Raw genomic sequence first — 19,185 nt, 5'->3', positions numbered from 1 at the left:
CGATAGGTTGACGTACGGAGCCTTGTCTAAAGTTCATCCATGCCAGGAAACCATTAATTTGGCAAAGCCAGCGTTACTATTCTTCTTGCCACCTGATGTACTGGCTAGCTAACAGTGAAGGAGCCCACCACTGGACACCATGGACACCACTTTATTGTGAGCATGTTGGAACAAAATCAGTTTCCACCGGATATGTCCGTGTGAATGTGTACACTTAATTCACTTGATGAATGTTAAACAGAAAACGAAATGTCATGCAAGACATTTGAGAGTCAAATCATTTTACCGAATAATAACAAGTATACAATATTGCAGTATGGAAATTATAATCAAAATACATCGCCAAAATTAGATTAAATGTTATACAGCAAAAAAAAAAATCAACAACATTGATTTGTGTAAAGGTGCCTTTCGGCCACTAAACTGGTTATAATCCTGTTTCCAAAGTATACTGTAAATGAAATGAAATAAACTGTATATGGTTTCGCTCTCACGTGATACGGTGTGTATACTGCCCCACTTACAAAAAAAGTCGGGATGCTGAGAAACATGTATAGAGAAACAGAATGCAATTATTTCTGGTCCCATCAGTTGCTGGACACTTAAGATTATTGTTTTTTTTTTTTAAAGGAGATTCTACACGGTGGTAAACATGGCCCTGTCCAAACCTTTCTGAAGCATGTTGCTGCCATCAAACTCAAGATAAGGTAACAGTTTTCACTGCATAATAAAATGTCCAATTTTAACATTTTGTTTGTTTTCTGTTTTCTATTATGAATAAAGTCTTGGTTTATGAGAATTCATCGCATTGTGTTTTTTTTTTTTACATTTTACAAAGTATCACAACTTTAGTACATTCACAATTTGGGATCTACTTTGGTCGAGATGCTTCTCCTTTAATCAGAGGAATTAGCCAGTCGCACTTTCCAATTTCCTAGTCTTTTAAATGAAGGGATCCATACATATCCAGGGCACCCAAGAGGTCATGGGACTCCTGGACCAGAGCCTTTGCTGTTACTTTGAACTTTGAACCTAATAAAAGCTAATAATAAAATGTCTGAAAAAATTGTAAGGCTCAAAATAATTGCAAAAGCTTAACATGATTTGAAATTGACTCAGTAGAACCAGAAAGAAGCTCAAATCAATCCAGCACAATTTCTATCAAATCAGCTAGAAAATGATATAACTACAAAATAAACTAATTTTATTAAAAAAAAACAACACAGCAAATAATCTCTAAATGGCCACGGACCCACAACAGCTACAGAGAGAAGCTAAACTCATTCATATCATTGTTGATTGTGAGGTGTTTGGACTCACAGGCAAAATGGGGCCCAAGGCACATGAGGAAATCTGAACTGAGTTCATTGAGTCCACAGACAAAATGGACGAACCAGAGTTTAATGAGTCCACAGCTGGTTAATTTCAAGACGCCTCCGTGCGTCTCCGTGCAAGACACTGAGATACACTGAAAAACAAGCCCTTGCATTACCAAATAAGATTTGATATGAGACATTCGTACAGTCAGACCATATCTTTTGGCTTAACGCCTGGACAAGTGGCCTTGAATCTTCTTTAAAAGTAAGGGACTATCTCTCCAAGAGCAGAAAGGATTTCATAGGGCTATTGGACACAGACTTTCTCCAGAAGATGCATCTTTCTGTAAATTAGACACGAACCTGACGACAGAAATAAAGATTTCTTTTGTTCGACTGAGTTCTTGTCAGCAGACTCCTTCATCACTCATTTTTACACCGGTTCGGCGATTCTTCTCTATCAAATTCACTTCAATTGCTTTACAACTCTTTCAGTCTATGTGTCTTTTAAGGGTTTATATTTCTATAATGTGGTTTAAGAAGTTGTCATTTCAAGATACAACTGTGAATATTTATTCTATTACAACACAAAATGGGCTTGATGGCAACTCAGGTGGAGCGTCATTACGAAAGTCTATACTTTGTCCTCAAATGACCTGTGCACACTTTCACTACAAAAGAGCTTTGTGCAACTGCCAACAATAGCTAACACTGTCTGACACCAGTCTTACGCCTCACATACAAGTTACAGGAGCGCATCACCGATGCACACCAGGAGACACAAATAGATCTCTGTCTTTGGCGTAGGTGACATTTCTGGCATGTAAGCATGGGCCATAAGGTCAGTTCTGTTGCTGGTTTGGCTTCAGCGCGGATAAGAGTCAGCTGATTACTGTACATCCAAAGTAGTCAGCCTTAATGCTAATTAGTTTCTTTGGTTTGTCCATAGCTGAACTACACCTCTTTCAGGTGGAACTAATTGCGATGCTAAAAGTAGACTGACAGTCCCAGGCACAAGCTTATTATTCCATAACGATCTCCACTGACTTTCTCCTTATCCCTCGTTGCAACCTGGTGCGATATCACATAAATAATGTTCAAAGTTGATTTACTGCAATGCATTACTTGGTAAGTATCAGAGCTCTATGCTGATGTGGTATCAGTCATAGTAAAACAACATCCCTCAAACCTGAGGGCTATATTTAGATGTCCAGTAATCAGTGTGAAAGGTCTAAGCTAAGCAGTCACTCGGGAACAGATGGGGACTCATTAGATCAGCCTAAAGGGCTTTGAATTATACCTGAAAACAATTAGCAAGTCTCAAAAACTTAAACCAACTTACCACCATGTAGACCACAGACCCGCTGAAGCTGTCAGGAAAACATATTCCTCAATTCTCACAAGTCAGTTGTTCTTGATAATATTTACTTTTTTAGTGGAGAAGTTTAGTTTATCCTCACGCCTTCACAGCACCAAAACCTGTTTAAGGAAAACCACCCACAATGGCAAATACTTTGCTGCATTAATGTCTTAAAGTCCTGTCTGATCACCCTGAATGCATTACTGTTGTCAAATATTGGAATGATCACTCCTGTTGCACCTTGTGGAGTCCCAAACAGATGTAGGCATGCTATAAAGAGATTGGGGGGAGGGGCGTGCTTTGGTGCTTTGGATTAAGATATTAGTGGTGTTGTTTAATAATTGAAGAAAGCTTAAAAAGTAGCAATGTATGTAGTTGTATGAAACTCAATATAAACATGCGCAAATTATTATTTTTTTCCTTAATGAAGATTACATTAAAAGTTAGATGTCCGGTGGTCTGTTAAGACTACAACACATTACTTTAAAGGTCTAGAAAAGGCCTTTTTATTTATTTCTGTTTAGCACTGAATCTCCTCCAGGTCCTGTGAAGATGGGCGGTGACTCATCTTGGGCCTCCTTACTTTTGCACTGCCAGATTTTGTGGGCCTTTTACATACTGTTTATAACTGTGCACAGCCTTAAAGGAACTTGTCACACCTGCGTCTGTAATTGCTCTGGCCGATTCTAAAGTAGCCAAGAGCACAAACATAGTGAAGAGGCAACGCGTCTGTGATGACATCAGAATGGGAGAAAATTTTTTTTTTTAAACTGTGTATCAGGGAGGAATGTAAATAAGCTCTTTTTCTGTTGGTATTTAATTTATTGGTGTATCAAACCTTGTTTTAAAAAGACGAGAGCACTGCATTTATCCTGGAGTTGTCTTGAGGCCAGTGAACTCAGCTTTACTGACCAGTGAGAGTGGCTGCTGACTAATTAATCCTCTTTGCATTCTTCACTCCTGCAGCTCCACTTTGTGGCAGTTGGTGACTTCAATTCTAAAGTGTCCAGGTGGTGACCTACAATGCTGCCAGAACGAGTCCAAACACTTTCGGTGAACGTATAACTTGTCCCGGTTGGGATTTCTTTCCTTTTTTTTTTCCTTATATGGCTTATGTCTTTGTTTTCGTATCCGTTTGCAATTGCTGTGCAATGGAATCCGCAGAAGTGGATTATGACAAGCTGGCTGCTTTCATCCTGTGACAAAAGCAGCACAAGAGGAGAAGAGACACAAAATGTAAAACAGCACTGGTCAGTATTGTATTGATGCTAAACCAGGGTGGTTGTAGACTGTAGTGTACTTGGTCAAATTTAAATGTGGCATACTCTTGATGATTGAAATTAGCGGTGCGCAGGCTTAGAGCCATGAAAAAGGGATTTTTCCACTGAGGGAATTTCTGTTTGATGCTCCCAAAACAACTCACAGTACATGTTTGATCAAACTGCCACAATGACAGATGTGAAGAAAAATGAAGCTTGAACTGTGAAGTCTTTCATATCCAGTCTGTCAAGTGTGGGTACAGTACATAATCTGAGTGAGAAAGAGGCTGGTGACAGTGGGCTGCTAGAGGCTTGGACAGCAGCATGAAGAGCCAGAAGGACCTGGAGGAATTTAACTCAGAGCATTAACCAGCTCAGGGCTAAATTTGGCCACCAGATAATTCATTTGAAAGCTGCCTTTCTTCTGGCACAGATTGTGTCAACATGTGGAGCCAGTCAGGTGGCATTTTGAGAGTGTGCTACATAACCGCGTCTGTCAGCATGAATCGGGAACCTCAGATGGATTTAAACATGAAATATTGATCATTAATTGAATATATCTTTGAAGGAAATTGCTCCATTTCTTTTGCTAGATCTTTATGAGGAGCTAAAATGACAGTATTTCCATGAAGTCTTCACACACAAAATGACAAGTATCCTTCAGAAATTTGAAATCATTATAACAATGCCTTTAGTGTGGAAAGAATAATAATTGTGTGGTGTGGCTGTAAAGTTGGTAGACTACAACCTCCAGAGAGTGTTTATAAGAAAAGAAATAAGACAAATATATTTTTCTGTTATAACTACATATTTCACACGTTATATGCTATTGTTTGCAATGTGTTATTTTCTATGTTCTATTTGCTATTTGTGCATATTTAGTACCTAACAAAAATTCTATAACATAATGTTCATATTTTGCGTTCATATTCACAAAATTAGTGTTTCCTAATTAAAGGGATGACAATCACGTGTTACTGGGAGCCTTGTTCGATGTAAAGATCGCGGCTCATTAAAGCCTGTGCTTTTGTGGAGGTGTATCATAGCACAGACATTCTGGGACATTTTGAAGTCATCAGAAAAAGATTTACCGGTGCTCATTAGGCTGGAAAAGGTCGCAGGCAACTTTGAAGTATTCAGACTCCTGAAGAGGTCTACTATATGTCAACAAAGATCACACTTCTGTGTACACAGACATTGGCAGACATTCCTACAAACTGAAGTTCAGGACTGGTCAACGGTTACCAAAAAAGTGTAACTGCAGTTTTTGCTGCACAAGGGTTTCAAAACTGATTCCTTAGGCAAAGGTGCACATTTTGGATCCTTTTTCATGGTGATATTTAACAAAGTAATACTTGGTTCTGTGTACTTACATTTACAACCTCCCAAAGACTTCACAGACTTTAAATCACAACTGTAACACTAATTTATATCAGTTGGATAAAGTTAAAAAAGTTGAAGTGAGTTTAAAAGATGTTAGATGGTACATTAATCAGAATATAATATCGTTTTCCTTAGTCATTAATCATTGGGTCTACAGACAGGAGAACATGTCAATCACAAGGACGTGATAAAACAAAGTTAAAGCCTCCTCATGATCTGATTTCTCTCTTCTGTCTCCTTCTCCTTCATGTTCCAGCCTATTGCTTTCTCCTAAACTGAGACCAGCAGGTAATGTCAGCTGATGTCATCAACATGGTGACCTTTTCTGACACAACCCAGATCTCCCCCATGGAGTTGCATGAGCCTCCCTGTCTGAGCGCCTCACTGTCTCCCGGGCTCAGGCGGAAAAAGATGCTGTGGCAGAACGCAGTGAAACACATCATCATCCAGCAGGAGCTCAGCGCTCAGGTGATGGACTGTTCCAATCATCAGTAGATTTGTTACGTCCAGGATGGTTTCCACTGCTTTTGTCCCCTTTTCTTTTGCACATTCCTTTGCAAGATTATGAGGCTACCGTGTCCATGATAAGAAAAACTAACACAGACTGAAACTCATATTCAATTTTTCACTATTGATCATTAGAAACTATGTACCACAGTGTGAAGACACTTCGTAATATCTCACTGGTTCCCCTTTTTGACAGGCGGGTGTGGAACCAGCAAGCAAAATCTTTGTGACGGACACCTACATAGATGAAATCAACAGGCAAATCCGCAGCAAGGGCTCTCGTGGGGTCACCAAACGTCGCTCGTCCACATTCAGAGTCCAGGCCCATGGTTCCACAAGCACACATCGCAGCTCCAGTGGTCCGGCACAGGACTACACCAGTGATGCAGACTTCTTTGTGCACTGGGGTAAAACTATTCATGGTGTTTACATACCCACGCTGAGGCACACTTTCAAGTCACGTGATCTGGAGAAACTCTACCAGCAATACTCTTCTCATCAGAGACGCAATTCTCTAGCCGTCACCAATGTGATCGATGCAGTGGCCAAGCTGCACGTCTTGGTTCTGTACCTGGCACTGGACCCGGATGCCGTAACAGACACTCTGTGTGGCTGCCTAACAGGCATTTTCATGGTGTTTGCTGTAGCACTGTGTGTCGGGGTGTTAACATGCAAAGACTCCATGTCCCCAGAGTGGCTTCACTTTGCTGGCCTCGTGAGCTGGTTTTCGCAGACCACACAGGTCCTGGGGGGACTAGGGTATGGATTAGAGAAAGACCCATCATGGTATGTTTTGTTCACACTTTTTGCAACATACACTCTGCTGCCATTGCCTCTGCTGTGGGCCATGTGTGCCGGCTCCCTCACCTCAATTCTGCATCTTGTGGTGGAGATAGTGCACTACTACAATGAGGCTGTGCTTTTTAAAAAGGTGAGAAAATCCTCTTGCTTCCCTTTAAGTATTGATGTGTTACGTTTAAAAGTTCTATTTCTGATTTAATACAAAATCAAGCTTCCTTTCAATGGTTAACATTCCTTTGTCCTACTACTTCAGTCTTAATTGAAAATATTACTTAGTTGGCTTCCTGTGTAGTTTCAAATATAATTTTGTGCTGTAACAAGTCACCTCATTTGTAATTCATGTTTTGTTTTGTTTATCTCATGACGTCACCATGAAATACATGTACACAATGCCTGCCTTGTGACTTGTTTAGCACACATCAAACAAAGAATATGCCACTGCTACTCAGTCCACTATTTCGGACCAATCAGAGAAGACTGGTCCTTCTGGGAGGAGGGTGTTAAAGAGACAGGAGCTAAAAGGGACAGAACGTGACATGAGAACTGAGTTCTCTGCAATGAGTAAAATGTATTTTTTCAACTTTAAGCCTATTTCTTTTATGCCCCTAAAATAAAAAAATTGGTTTGTTAATTAACATAATATAGGCTCTTTAATTTAACCAAAAACAATGTGCACCTGTCCACCATTCTGAGGCAAACATGTAATAATGATAGTCTTTGCTCTGTTCTGCACCTTTGCTTTATCTTTACATTTCCTATTTGTAACTCTCTTAAAGGAGAAGTTCATTTTTTTTTTAAACCTGGACCTTATTTCTGGCCTAAAATACGTTAATCCACTCACCGATAATAGATTTTGGTGAAAGTCGGCATCCTTCGGAAGATATTTAGATTACTCAAGATCTGCGTATATCCATATAACGGAGAGAAAAGGGGATAGACAATACAGCTGGCATTATCTGTCTTTATTTCACCAATACTTTAAGCCGAATGAATGAATGAACGCGTACTATTGCACTGTTAGCTCATAGCTGCCATGTTGTTGTTATCCACAGCTATCGGGGGTTTATAGGGGGCTTTCTACACATGCGTCTAGTGGGATGGCTTCGTCACTTCTCTCTCCTCCAGGTGCACTTCAGAAATAGAGACATCCTTAAAAGTACCTGACTGTAAAATGATTGCTGGTTCACAGGTAAGAGGACAGAGAACAGAGGAGACGTGGAGGCTGAAATCGGACAAATGCAACGAGCCTCTGAAGACCTTTGGTTGTTAGACTTTTAAAATCGAGAAAGGCTGACCAGCGTTAACTCTGCCTTTACTCCTCCGTTTCGGGAGGCTGTTTTAGTGTTCCATTCTAGTTCTCCAGCAATGGTAATGAATGCTACACATAGCACCCTGAAGAGACTGAAGTTTTCTTTAGAGAACAATAAATTACAAGGCGTCTTTCTGCTGAGAACTCCAGACTGTACTTTGCCATGTGACTTTTACATTGTGATGTGTGACATCACTGTATCAGTCATTTTCAGACTGACTACCAAAACATAGAGCAGAGAAACATTAAACCCACTGTATCTTCACATAGTAAATAGTTATTTGCCCCTATATAGATTTTTAAAAGTTTTTTTCCAAAATGTTTGTAAAGAACCTTTGAATCTTTCAACGGATCAGCATTTTGAACGTTTATTTTGCAGAAGACGGCATGGTTATCCTGTCAAGCTCAAGGTTTTTGTCTTCCAATGTTACATGAGGTCATTTAGCAGATACTGCACTACATTAAGAAACCATGGCATAAGCATTAAGTACTAAATCTATTTAAGACAAAGTGCAAGTTGAAGAGATAAAGAAGTGCAAAGTAATGCGAGGTAGGCCTGTTAGGGTGTTAGAGTATTAGGAGAGGAGGTGTTCTGAGGAAAGCTGAGTCTAAAGTGGTTTGTAAAGATAGAGAGGTACATCTCTGCTCTAATAGTGATTGATAGCTTGTTCAACCACTGCGGAACTACAGATGATAACCATCTGGACTGAGACTGCGTTGTGCGTAGGGATAGCAGAGTCAGAGCGCAATGTTCAAGAAAGAGCATGAGCCTGTATGAGTGAGTTTGAGCTTTGTGGTGAAAAAAATTGTACTTTTTACGGTTCGTTTGGTTTATTTTCTGATCCATTGCCTGGGTTCACTAACTGAAATACTGTATGGGATTTTTAGTTGTTTTCTGCCACCTATTATCAAGACATAACACAAAGGCTTACCATACATACGAAGTTTCCCTTCTGACATTTTCCTTACCTTTATCTTGGTCCAAAAAGGATAATAATAAAGATAATAATGACTTTGTAAACTCTTTGGATGCAGGTGTTTGCCAAAGGCCTGCTGTATCTGGGTATGAACACAGCTGGCTTGTTCATCCATTACTTGACAGACCATGCCCAGAGACAGGTTTTCCTAGAGACGCGGCGCTGCATTGAGGGTCGCCTCAAACTAGAGCAAGAGAACCAGAGACAGGTACGCTGAAGGCTGCCACGGTCCAGTATTATTTAGCTGGAGGAATTGTTGGGTGGTGATATAATCTCTCCACAGTCATCACTATCAGAAAAAAACTAATATTTATACAACCTCTTAAACGATAAACAGTTGTTCTGTTTATGCCAGGCTAATAATCCTAAGTTTAATTAATTTTTTTCTTAAAGTCTAAATGCAAATATAAATTCACATGATCCTGGACATGCAATTCACTGATGACTTGACTGTCACAGGAGCGCCTGGTGTTGTCAATCCTGCCTCGCTTTGTTGCCTTGGAAATGATTGCTGACATGAGCTCTATGGAAGATGAACTCAACCCCCAGGAGTTTCACAAGATCTATATCCACCAGTACAAAGATGTCAGGTACACACACATTAGTATTTACAAGGCTTGTATTTGTGGCCTGTATTGTTTTATGTTCAAATATTAAGTAGAACAGATTGATATTTAAGTGTGATAGTCTGTTAAAACCCAAACTGTTTAGCACGAGCACAGACAGAGGTATGGACAGATTGACTGATGACTGCTGGTGACTTAACAGATTGAACAGACCTGCAGGTTTACCTTAAGTGTGCAGGGTTGTGGAGTGTGGAAATGGACTGGATGGAAGAAGAGTTCAGGCCAGGTTCAAAGCAGAACTGGACTGAAAAAGCCAGCAAGGTTCAGGGTAGATGGAGAACAGGATATGTGCAAATGCAGGAACCAGTTGAATGCTGAAAAGCAGCAGAAGTGAATAATTAAATCAGATTCTCCAATCTGGAAGGGTTTTTAATTGAGTTGAGGTGCAGCTGACGAGGCTGTTCTCAGAATTAACACATCTCTCTAAGCTCTTGCAATCAGACACACACACATAGAGACACAGGGAGGAGAGTATTACTCAGGAGCAGAGAAGATGTGGGTGTGACAGATGGTGTCCTAGGCTCAGAGGTAATATTACCAGGCTGTTTTTTAGAGGATTTTTGTGAAAAAAAGTTTCTCAAAGGTATCATCCCTTTCGAATGGCATTATTTGGGAAGCTTCTTGCCTTTATGTTAGCAGGTCTGTGCACAAAAGGTTTTTCCCCACCAATTTCTTTCCTCTCTACAGCATCCTTTTTGCAGATATCAAAGGCTTCACTCAGTTGTCAATGAACCTTTCAGCCCAGGAGTTGGTTCGAACCCTCAATGAGCTCTTTGGACGCTTTGACCGTCTGGCTGAGGTGAGAACCCGAGCCTTTTATTTTCTAATAAATTTGACAGATGATCCTTACAAAGCTTTCAGTCTGATGATCTCTTATTTCATCTCTCATCACAGGAGCACCACTGTTTGCGGATAAAGTTACTGGGAGACTGTTACTATTGCGTGTCTGGGGTCCCTGAGCCACAGCGTGGCCATGCGCGTTACTGCGTTGAGATGGGCCTAGCTATGATCAGCACTATACGGTTAGTGCTGACTTGGCATACAGCTGGAGGGCAGCAGCAGAACGATGTTGTTCAGTCAAAAAACAGTCAAAAATAGAAGCGCGCCTTCCACTTATCTGGGAAAGTTTGATGCAAGTTTAGCCACAGAGCAATTACATTTGACTTCTAAAACACATTGATAGGATTAAGAGGGTTAGGGTGTTGTAACATTTTAACATGGTCACATTCTTAACCCCAGACTGAAGCAACTAAACTTTAACATGAACATGAGGATCGGCATCCACTCCGGATCTGTCCTCTGCGGCGTGCTGGGCCTGCAGAAGTGGCAGTTTGATGTCTGGTCCTGGGATGTGGGCATCGCCAACATGCTGGAAGCCGGAGGTATACCGGGGTGAGTAGAGCAGAGAACCACCTGATGTGTTTGATCTGTGCCGCAAAAATGTGCCTCGCTGATTTCCAGGCGCTCCACAAGATGATTTTTTAGAATCAAAGCAATTGGATTTCACATAATGAAAAGGTTATGACAGTTTTGTCTTGTTGTCCACGTGTTATTCACTGAACTGGTGATGCAAGATTTTTAACCACTGCGTGGGATCAGAAGCTCTAAATTAGTGCTTATTTCATTTGATATTTTGACCTTCATTGAGGAAAGTTTATATTTGTATTTGGTCTTTCTAACCCATCCAGACGCATCCACATCTCAAAGGCGACACTGGATTGTCTAGAAGGTACCTACAAGACAGAGGACGGTCACGGGCGTGACAGGAATGAGTTTCTACGAAAACACAACATTGACACTTTCCTCATCTGCCCACCGGAGGAGAGCAACCAAGATGACTACGCCGAGCCCGCCAAAGTCCAGAAGAATGTTCGAACCTGGAACGCAGAGATCCCTTTTGGGCCTGTCATTGACATGAATAGTGTAAGTGGGATACAAAACAGAGAGGAAGTTGCCATTTACATTATGTGCCTTGTGTGAAGCTGTTTGAGGTTTCAGTCTTAATGCATATATGAAGCAATTTACCTGCAGGGACCTGTTCAATCATTCATGTTCTTCCCCTGCAGATCCTGGCCTCTTTTACAAACGGCTCACTGCCCAGCATATGGCAGTCGACCTGCAAAGAGATCAACAAACGCATCAAACATGCTATTGAGGTTCGAAGCAGTGAACGCATGCGAAAGGAGCACATCACTCCTCTAACTCTCGTGTTCAAAGACACACACATCGAGGATAAGGTACGCCAGTATAGCTGCAGGTCAGAAAGAGTCCATAAAAGCAACATATTTTGAGATCAGCAAAGATATCAATGCACAAGGAAACTGAAATGTCAGATTCCTTTTGGGTCGTCCAGTTCTCCCAGATAAGAGATGAAATGTTCAACTCCAACATGGTCTGTTCCTTCATCGTGCTCATCTTCCTCATGGCTGCCCAGACTGTCATCCCTGCGCCCAGGTGGGAAGCAAGCAATCAACACTCAGACTTCATTCATAGTTTTCAAGTTCCATTATACGTTTGCATTAATATCAACTTGTTGATCACTGGCTGATTTTTTTTTTTTTTCATATTTCAACCCTAAGAATTTTCATCACTATTCTTTTCACTCTCCACAATGTGTGGTAATGAACTTTTTTTCTACTTTGGTGCCATCTATAGGCAGTATCAAGAATGAAATTCAAACAGCAATCAAGAAATAGGACACTTCTTTTTTTCTTTTTTTAATCTCTATTTTATCCATGTAAATCATCCACAGATTACTGTGAGCAGCCCATGGTTTTAGCTCAAAAAATGCAATTTATATATATATATATATATATATATATATAGAAAGCTGCACAAAGGAATGAATGTAAGAAGCAGAGCAAACATAAATTGGGGAAAATTTATCACCCTTCCATCCATCACAAATATGTACTAATGCTAAAATGTGACGTGAAACTAATTTAAATTGACATGGAAATGAGGAGATGGTCACAAAGAGATGCAAAACGGCCAAAATGGGACACAAAATGGGACACAAAACAACACAAATTGGCAACAATTACTTTGTAAATGTGACGTAAAAAAGATCACAACGACATCAAACATGTATGAAGGATGCAAAGTGAACTATATAATTGCCTAAACAACACACAACACAACCAACATGAGGCTCAAATAGACTATCATTAATACAAAATGACCATGAAGAGATGGAAAATTACCACACAGCAGTGCCTATTCTGCAAAGGCTTTTTAAGATACACAAACATGAATCGTATCTTGAAGGATTTTGTGTTCAGACTGGGTTTCTGATCCCCAGTAAGATGAGTAGGAGGCCTTTCACCCATCTGTGCCCAGGAGCTCATCATAATACATAACGACACAAGCCTTCAAGTCACATATTTTTAGAGCATCTGTCACACTCTCAATCTTTTCTTTGCCCGATGGGCATTTTCATTCATTTCCCCACATCCTTACTGATCTAATCTCTGCTTGTTGTTCATCTACAGGCAATACCCTGCCGTCCTCCAGTTTTCAGTCTTTCTGGTTCCCTACATGCTGCTGCTGCTGATCGCCCTTGCTGAGGAGTTCAGGTGGACTCCTGAAGCACTGCAGCACTTCTGCTGCTGGATCCATGAAAACAACAGCGCCCGCAACCTCCTCACCCTCACTGCCATTGCCATCAACTTTGGCTTGACCTCTACTGACATGGTGAGAGTGAGGACAACACAGGGACCTACTAAAAACTTTAACCACAACTTTTCTTTTTCATCCATCTGCAGTTTTGCACCTGTTCTACTTTCCTTGTGTAACTTACCCTTGTAAACTAGGTCAGTGTCAGTCTGGCCAAGTGCAGTTATTTGCATATTCCCCCGTGAAAAGCATACAAAGCAAAGTTATACTCCCCTGCTTATGCTTGTGCTTCAGATAACAGAAAACGGGCCATATCAACAACAAGAGCCAGCAACTTTGTGATAAGATGTCGCATATGAATGTGAATATGTGAGAATCTGGGTCTATCGTGGTGACATCTACAATTCTTAATCTGTAGGGCCCTCATTCCTTCATGGAGATATATTGCAAATTTCAGCTCATTATAAGGCCGTCTGCCATGAATTTTTACTGTTTTGGTCCATTGTCTTTTTTTCTTTCTTTCATTGTTGCTTTGTGGCAATATCAACAGTTTAAAGCTTTCAAACCCACTGAACACGACATGTTAAGCGTCAGACAGACGATACGGATGACAGCTACTGAAATAATAATTACATATGGAGTGTGTGGAGAATAAAAATGGTGCGAGTGTTAAACTTCCTTAATGATAATACTGTTTTTCTATGAAAAAATTGAAGTTGATGTATGTTTGTTTTTTATAATCCAAAGTAAGAAGCGAGGCCTAAGGTTGAAAGAGATCCTTTTTTTTAGTTTGCGATGATTTTTTTTATTCTAAAAATGGTTAGTTTACATCGCTGAAAGAAAAGAGAAACCTACCTGATATCAGGAGACTGCCCTTTTCATCTTAAAATGTGGAAAATAATGCAAAAAAAGCACATCTTAAATCTTTTACATTTCCAAAGAAGATATCCATCTCTCAGGACTTACATGTTTTGGGTGTCTTGTGCCATGTGTAGGTGTGGTGTGTCTTTACAGCCACAGGAGAGGCTGATACAGCGGAAATGATGAGAACAGGCTCACGTTCACTCACAGTCTGCACTTACCCAGAGGTAAGGATGGAGAAGTTTAAATTTCAGTTTTTAATCTTCTGTCAAGTCAGTCAAAGTCAAGACGGCGGTGTCGGCCATCTCTTTGTCCCTTCAGATCTTTGTGTTGAGTGGCGTGGTTGCCATGGTAACATGTGCTGTGTTTCTGCGACTAAACTCTCTGCTCAAGCTGGCGGTGTTGCTGGTGGTGGTGGCCGTGTACTCGTACATCATTCATCTAGCCTTTGTTACTCTCGCACGCCACGATATGCACAGGTTGGTATATAATGTAGATTTAAAGTTGAAAAAATTCATCAGTTGATGTTACTGTTGAGTTTAGATTGTGCCTGCCATTAGTTTGAGTACAAATTAAGTTAGTAAATCTTAAAATGTTTTTACATGTCTTACTTACAGATACTTATACACAATAAATTATCTGACTTCACGTAATTACAGGTCTCACTATGTCAGGAGAAAAGGAATTTCCATCCTTCTTATGGCAATGTTCATCGTTGTTGTCTTCTACAATGGACGGCAGGTAATTGTGCTCTGTTTAAGGAATTTACTTTGTTTAGCTCCTAGTGCCTGTCTCTTAAGTCAGTCACCATGAGTTTATTTTTCCAACCTGCATAGCTGAGAGCAAATCTGCTGAGAGACAGACTGTCTGGATGGCTAATTGGAGTGTCACATGCTGGTGATGTCGCATCTTTCCGTCTTTTTGCCTCTAGTGGGAGGCTACGGCCAGACTGGACTTCCTGTGGCGTCTGCAGGCCCAGCAAGAGGTGGAAGACATGAGGGAGTTGCGGGAACACAATGAGTGTTTGTTGCACAACATCCTGCCCGTGCATGTAGCGCAACATTTTCTGGAGCGGAGTAAATTTGATGAGGTACTGAAAACACCTCGTCCCAGAGTCTGACTATCAGGTTAACATAGTTTATGATGCTGCATTCTGTGGCTTTTTGTTGCTTCTGAAATTATGTTTTGACTTCAAAGGTCTGCATTGGCTGACATCATTCTATCACAAGTTAATGCAGCACTGAATAAAGCAGCTTGTTAATGAATCATAAAAAGAAGTTGAACCCCATCATGGTTAATGTGTATGACACAACTGTCTTTATAGGAGCTTTACTCCCATTCCTATGATGAAGTGGGAGTTATGTTTGCCTCCATTGCTGGGTTCAATGAGTACTTTGAACAGAAAGAGATTAAGCATGAAGGCGTGGACTGCCTTCGACTGCTAAATGAGATCATTGCCGGCTTCGACGAAGTGAGTGTGGGATTGAAAGTTGAAGCAAAGCTGCCTCTTGGGCCAATTATCATCATCATTACTGTCGATCTGAAAAGAAATAAATAATTCAAAGACATTGTTGTTCAGTCCAATTAGGTGTGATGTATGATTTTTTTTGTCTCTCCTAACAAGTTGCTGGAGGAGTCATACTTCCACTATGTGGAGAAGATCAAGACTATCGGGAGCTGCTACATGGCTGCATCTGGTTTAGCTCCTAAAAGACAGGTAGGGGATTTTCCTGTGTAATTCCAAAGTCCATGAAGAAGTAAAATAACATTGAAAATCCTATTTATTTTATTTTTCAGTTTCATCTACATTTGCTGTACTTTTTTATATTAAAATTGGTGTTTGATAAACTAGAAAATAACTACATTCGGTTTATAATTGTACTTTACAAAGCATACAGTTTTTCTTTGTCCATAAGGTTGTACACGGTCTGCATCATTATGCTTTCACTTTTCTTCCTTCCCTTCTTGGCACTGATATCCTTTGGCTGTATCAAACCCTTCATCAATCTTTTTCTCTTTCAGACATTGATGGACGAGTGGAATCATCTAAGTGAGCTGGTTTTGTTTGCGTTAGCAATGCAAGAGACCTTGAAAGAGATTAACAGGCACTCTGCCCAAAACTTTGAGCTGCGTGTGGGTATGTGGCTGACCTCCACACACACACACACACACACACACACACACACACACACACACACAAGCAAAGCACCAGTGACAGCTAAACCGTTCTGACTGCTAGTGTTGACCTGCTATGAAATATGTAAAGTTAATGTCTGACGTTGGACCCCTCCAGGTATTGCCCATGGGCCAGTGGTTGCAGGGGTAATCGGTGCCACCAAACCACAGTATGATATTTGGGGATCAACAGTGAACATGGCGAGTCGCATGGACACCACAGGTGTGAGTGGATGTATCCAGGTGCCTGAGGCCACCCGCAAGATCCTGTCAGAGTGGGGTTTTGTCCTGGAGCTACGTGGAAAAATATTCATCAAGGGGGTGAGCTGAATAGAACTCTGTTCGGTTTTTTAGCCAGTGTTGCATTCCTGTTCAGGAAGAGGAAATTGGGGCATGAAATGCTGGTATTAATCCACTCTAACAATGTACTGTATGTTGTCGTACTGTAGGTAAGCGAGTGCCAGGGGAAAGTTCGCACATATTTCATCAGCACCAAGCGCAGCAAGAGGGCCAACGTTGGATCGGATGTGCGCCTAGGGGGGCGGTCAGGGGGACGCTTGACGCTGGCTGGAGTGGTGTTTGGTCTGGTCCAGGCCCGACACAAAGAAAAGATTAGAGAGAACAATGGGAATTTTGGTATAACTACCTGCAACCTGCAGTGCTGAGAGCTGCAACCAGACAACGTTGGGGTCCAGCAGCATTTTTCCTACAGGTTTACAGGTTGGATTCGGTCCTACCAAAGCCCTTGTTCCTTTTTCGTCCATGTCCTGCTCACTTCCCAAGATATCTCCGAAAAAAACATGATACGCCAGACAGCATACTGAGCAAATCACCCATCAGATCTCTCAAGTCATGGTGCAGCGGTTTAGAGTAGTGTGGAAAGGACCTGCCTTTCGTCTCATCTTGAGAACCCTGTTTTCTTTCTATTTTCTAAATGCCATTTCACAGTTTAAAAAAAGCCAACAGATCGTTTTGTTAGCTGGGAAGATCCTCAGCAAGACGTCAGACCTCTGAGCCAAAACACTGAATACCTCGAAGAAACAGCTCAAATGGCCTATGCAGCACTGACTAGTGTTTATACAGCATTGTCTTGCATCATTATAGTGTTGTTTACAGTTAAAGTTCCATGATCTATTAAGTGATTGGTACTTATTTTTCATTTTATACATATTATACATTTTCAGCTGTTTTAATTGAGGCAGTATTTATCATCAGCTCACGTGTCATTCTTCTTCTTTGTTAACCAAAAAACAAAAGAATGTTGTTGTTTTTTTATGTAATATTTCACATCATATACTTGATGCGAGTGGCACGATCATTTTAAAACCTTTATGTGTGCACTTTCAGTCAAGGCAACGTCCTCAGCAGGGTTTCTGATGCAGTTCTGTACACCAATTATTCAGTTCAGTTTCTGTCAAAACTGTAAAAAAAAAAAAGAGATGAATGAGAGTCTTCATCAGTGTGTGCAATGTACCTGATCTTTTTATGATAACTGCAAACGGTGTTTGTGATCATGTAATCTCTTCTAAAAAAAGTTGGTATTCTGGGAGTTTATGCCAACAAAATGGTAGACTGTACAGTTCATTTTACAGTAACTATGGACATTGTGTTTAATTTTTTTATACATTTTTTTACAGAAAAATACAATGGTGTGAATTCTGCTAATAAGACAAATAAATAAAAGCGAGGAAGCAGAGGTTTTTCTTTTTTATTTCATTCAACGTGACGCTTATAGCAGAGTTAATGTAACTCAGTCCGGGCAACATGCAACATCCATAACAATGAAAAGAAAAGTTTCTGACTCTGCAGTAAAAGTTAAAGTGACGCCTTACATTCATGTGATTTAAAAGTATGTAGGTGACAGTAATAGGTAACTGGACGGAATAAAATGTGTGTCCTACGGAAGAAAACGTCTCATGCCAGAGCAGTAACAGGAGGTTAGATGAAATGTAGGAGTTAGCATGGCCCTTCCTATAATGCAGCAGAATTAAGTAACAAAAGCACAACATTTTAGACGTCTTTTAGGAAATATTTTAAATAGGAACAATAAATACACATAAACCAACACAGGGTCACATTGAAAAAAGTTTTCTTCTGGGAGGGGGTGGTGTTAGGTTAGGTGTTAGATTTCAGCAACAATGACAACAACAACAAAAATCTATTTAAAAAAAAACAAAACACATTCTCTGTTAAATTCTAATCTTATAATGAAAGGATTTTCCTTCCTGTGAGACTGTGAGGTCGATTTCTCTTCTCTCCATTAGTTATGGCTGCAGCTCGCGCGGGTATTCAATGATGAGTTCCAGGCCGGTTCATTGATCTTCTATTTCTGTAAGATGACTCACTCCGAGGACTTAAAAATATTTTTTGTGTTTTGAAATGATCTTTACTGGGCCCCCCCCCCCCTCATTTTTCATATTTTTCTGAGACAGATTATAAAGAATAAACTAAATCATGGACATATGGGAGTCAAGTAACCCACGGTCTTAATGCAGAGATATAAAATAAAATGGATGAAGCCTTTCCTAATGGCCTTTGGGGCAAAAGGCAGGGTACACCCTAGACAGGAGGGTTAATGAGACGAACAACCATTCACACTCACTCCTACGGTCAATTCAGAATCACCAATTAACCAAACATGCAGTTTTTGAATGGTGGTTAGAAACCTAAGAGAACCCACACATACACAGAGAGAACATGCTTGGGTTCTCTCTGAACATGCTAGCTTCCTTCCACCGAGGCTGTGATCCTAGGAGTCAGTGTGCAGGTGCATGGTTGTTTTTCTCATTTGTCTCTGTGCGACCCAGTGATGGACTAGTGAACTGTCCAGAGTGCACACAGACTCTCGCCCAGTGGCCGCTGGGATAGGCTGCATGACCCTGAACTGGATTAAGTGAATATAAAAAGTTGGATGGATAACAAACAAAATGGTGACAGAGAGATGAAAAATGACCAAAATTGGTAAACTAAACAGCCCCAAATTAAATGCAAACTAC

General features: G+C 40.6%; 1 protein-coding gene across 1 annotated transcript; it reads left to right on the top strand.

The window, feature by feature from the left end:
* Positions 1-651: 651 nt before the first annotated feature.
* LOC142375579 (adenylate cyclase type 8) lies at positions 652-17,871 on the top strand. Its single transcript, XM_075459674.1, has 22 exons — positions 652-707; positions 3,643-3,926; positions 5,575-5,786; positions 6,022-6,756; positions 8,971-9,120; positions 9,372-9,502; positions 10,226-10,337; positions 10,433-10,560; positions 10,778-10,930; positions 11,227-11,461; positions 11,605-11,775; positions 11,892-11,992; positions 13,030-13,231; positions 14,149-14,241; positions 14,336-14,493; positions 14,674-14,755; positions 14,946-15,104; positions 15,339-15,485; positions 15,639-15,731; positions 16,037-16,151; positions 16,308-16,510; positions 16,639-17,871. Exons 3-22 carry the CDS (start codon positions 5,610-5,612, stop codon positions 16,852-16,854), a joined length of 3,561 nt encoding a protein of 1,186 aa, XP_075315789.1. The 5' UTR covers positions 652-707; positions 3,643-3,926; positions 5,575-5,609; the 3' UTR covers positions 16,855-17,871.
* The last annotated feature ends 1,314 nt before the right edge of the window (positions 17,872-19,185 follow it).

Source organism: Odontesthes bonariensis, chromosome 24 (genome assembly GCF_027942865.1).
Source record: "Odontesthes bonariensis isolate fOdoBon6 chromosome 24, fOdoBon6.hap1, whole genome shotgun sequence".
NCBI lineage: Eukaryota > Metazoa > Chordata > Actinopteri > Atheriniformes > Atherinopsidae > Odontesthes > Odontesthes bonariensis.
The sequence above is the reverse complement of the archived record's forward strand: the minus strand, read 5'-3'. Positions and strand labels throughout refer to the sequence as shown.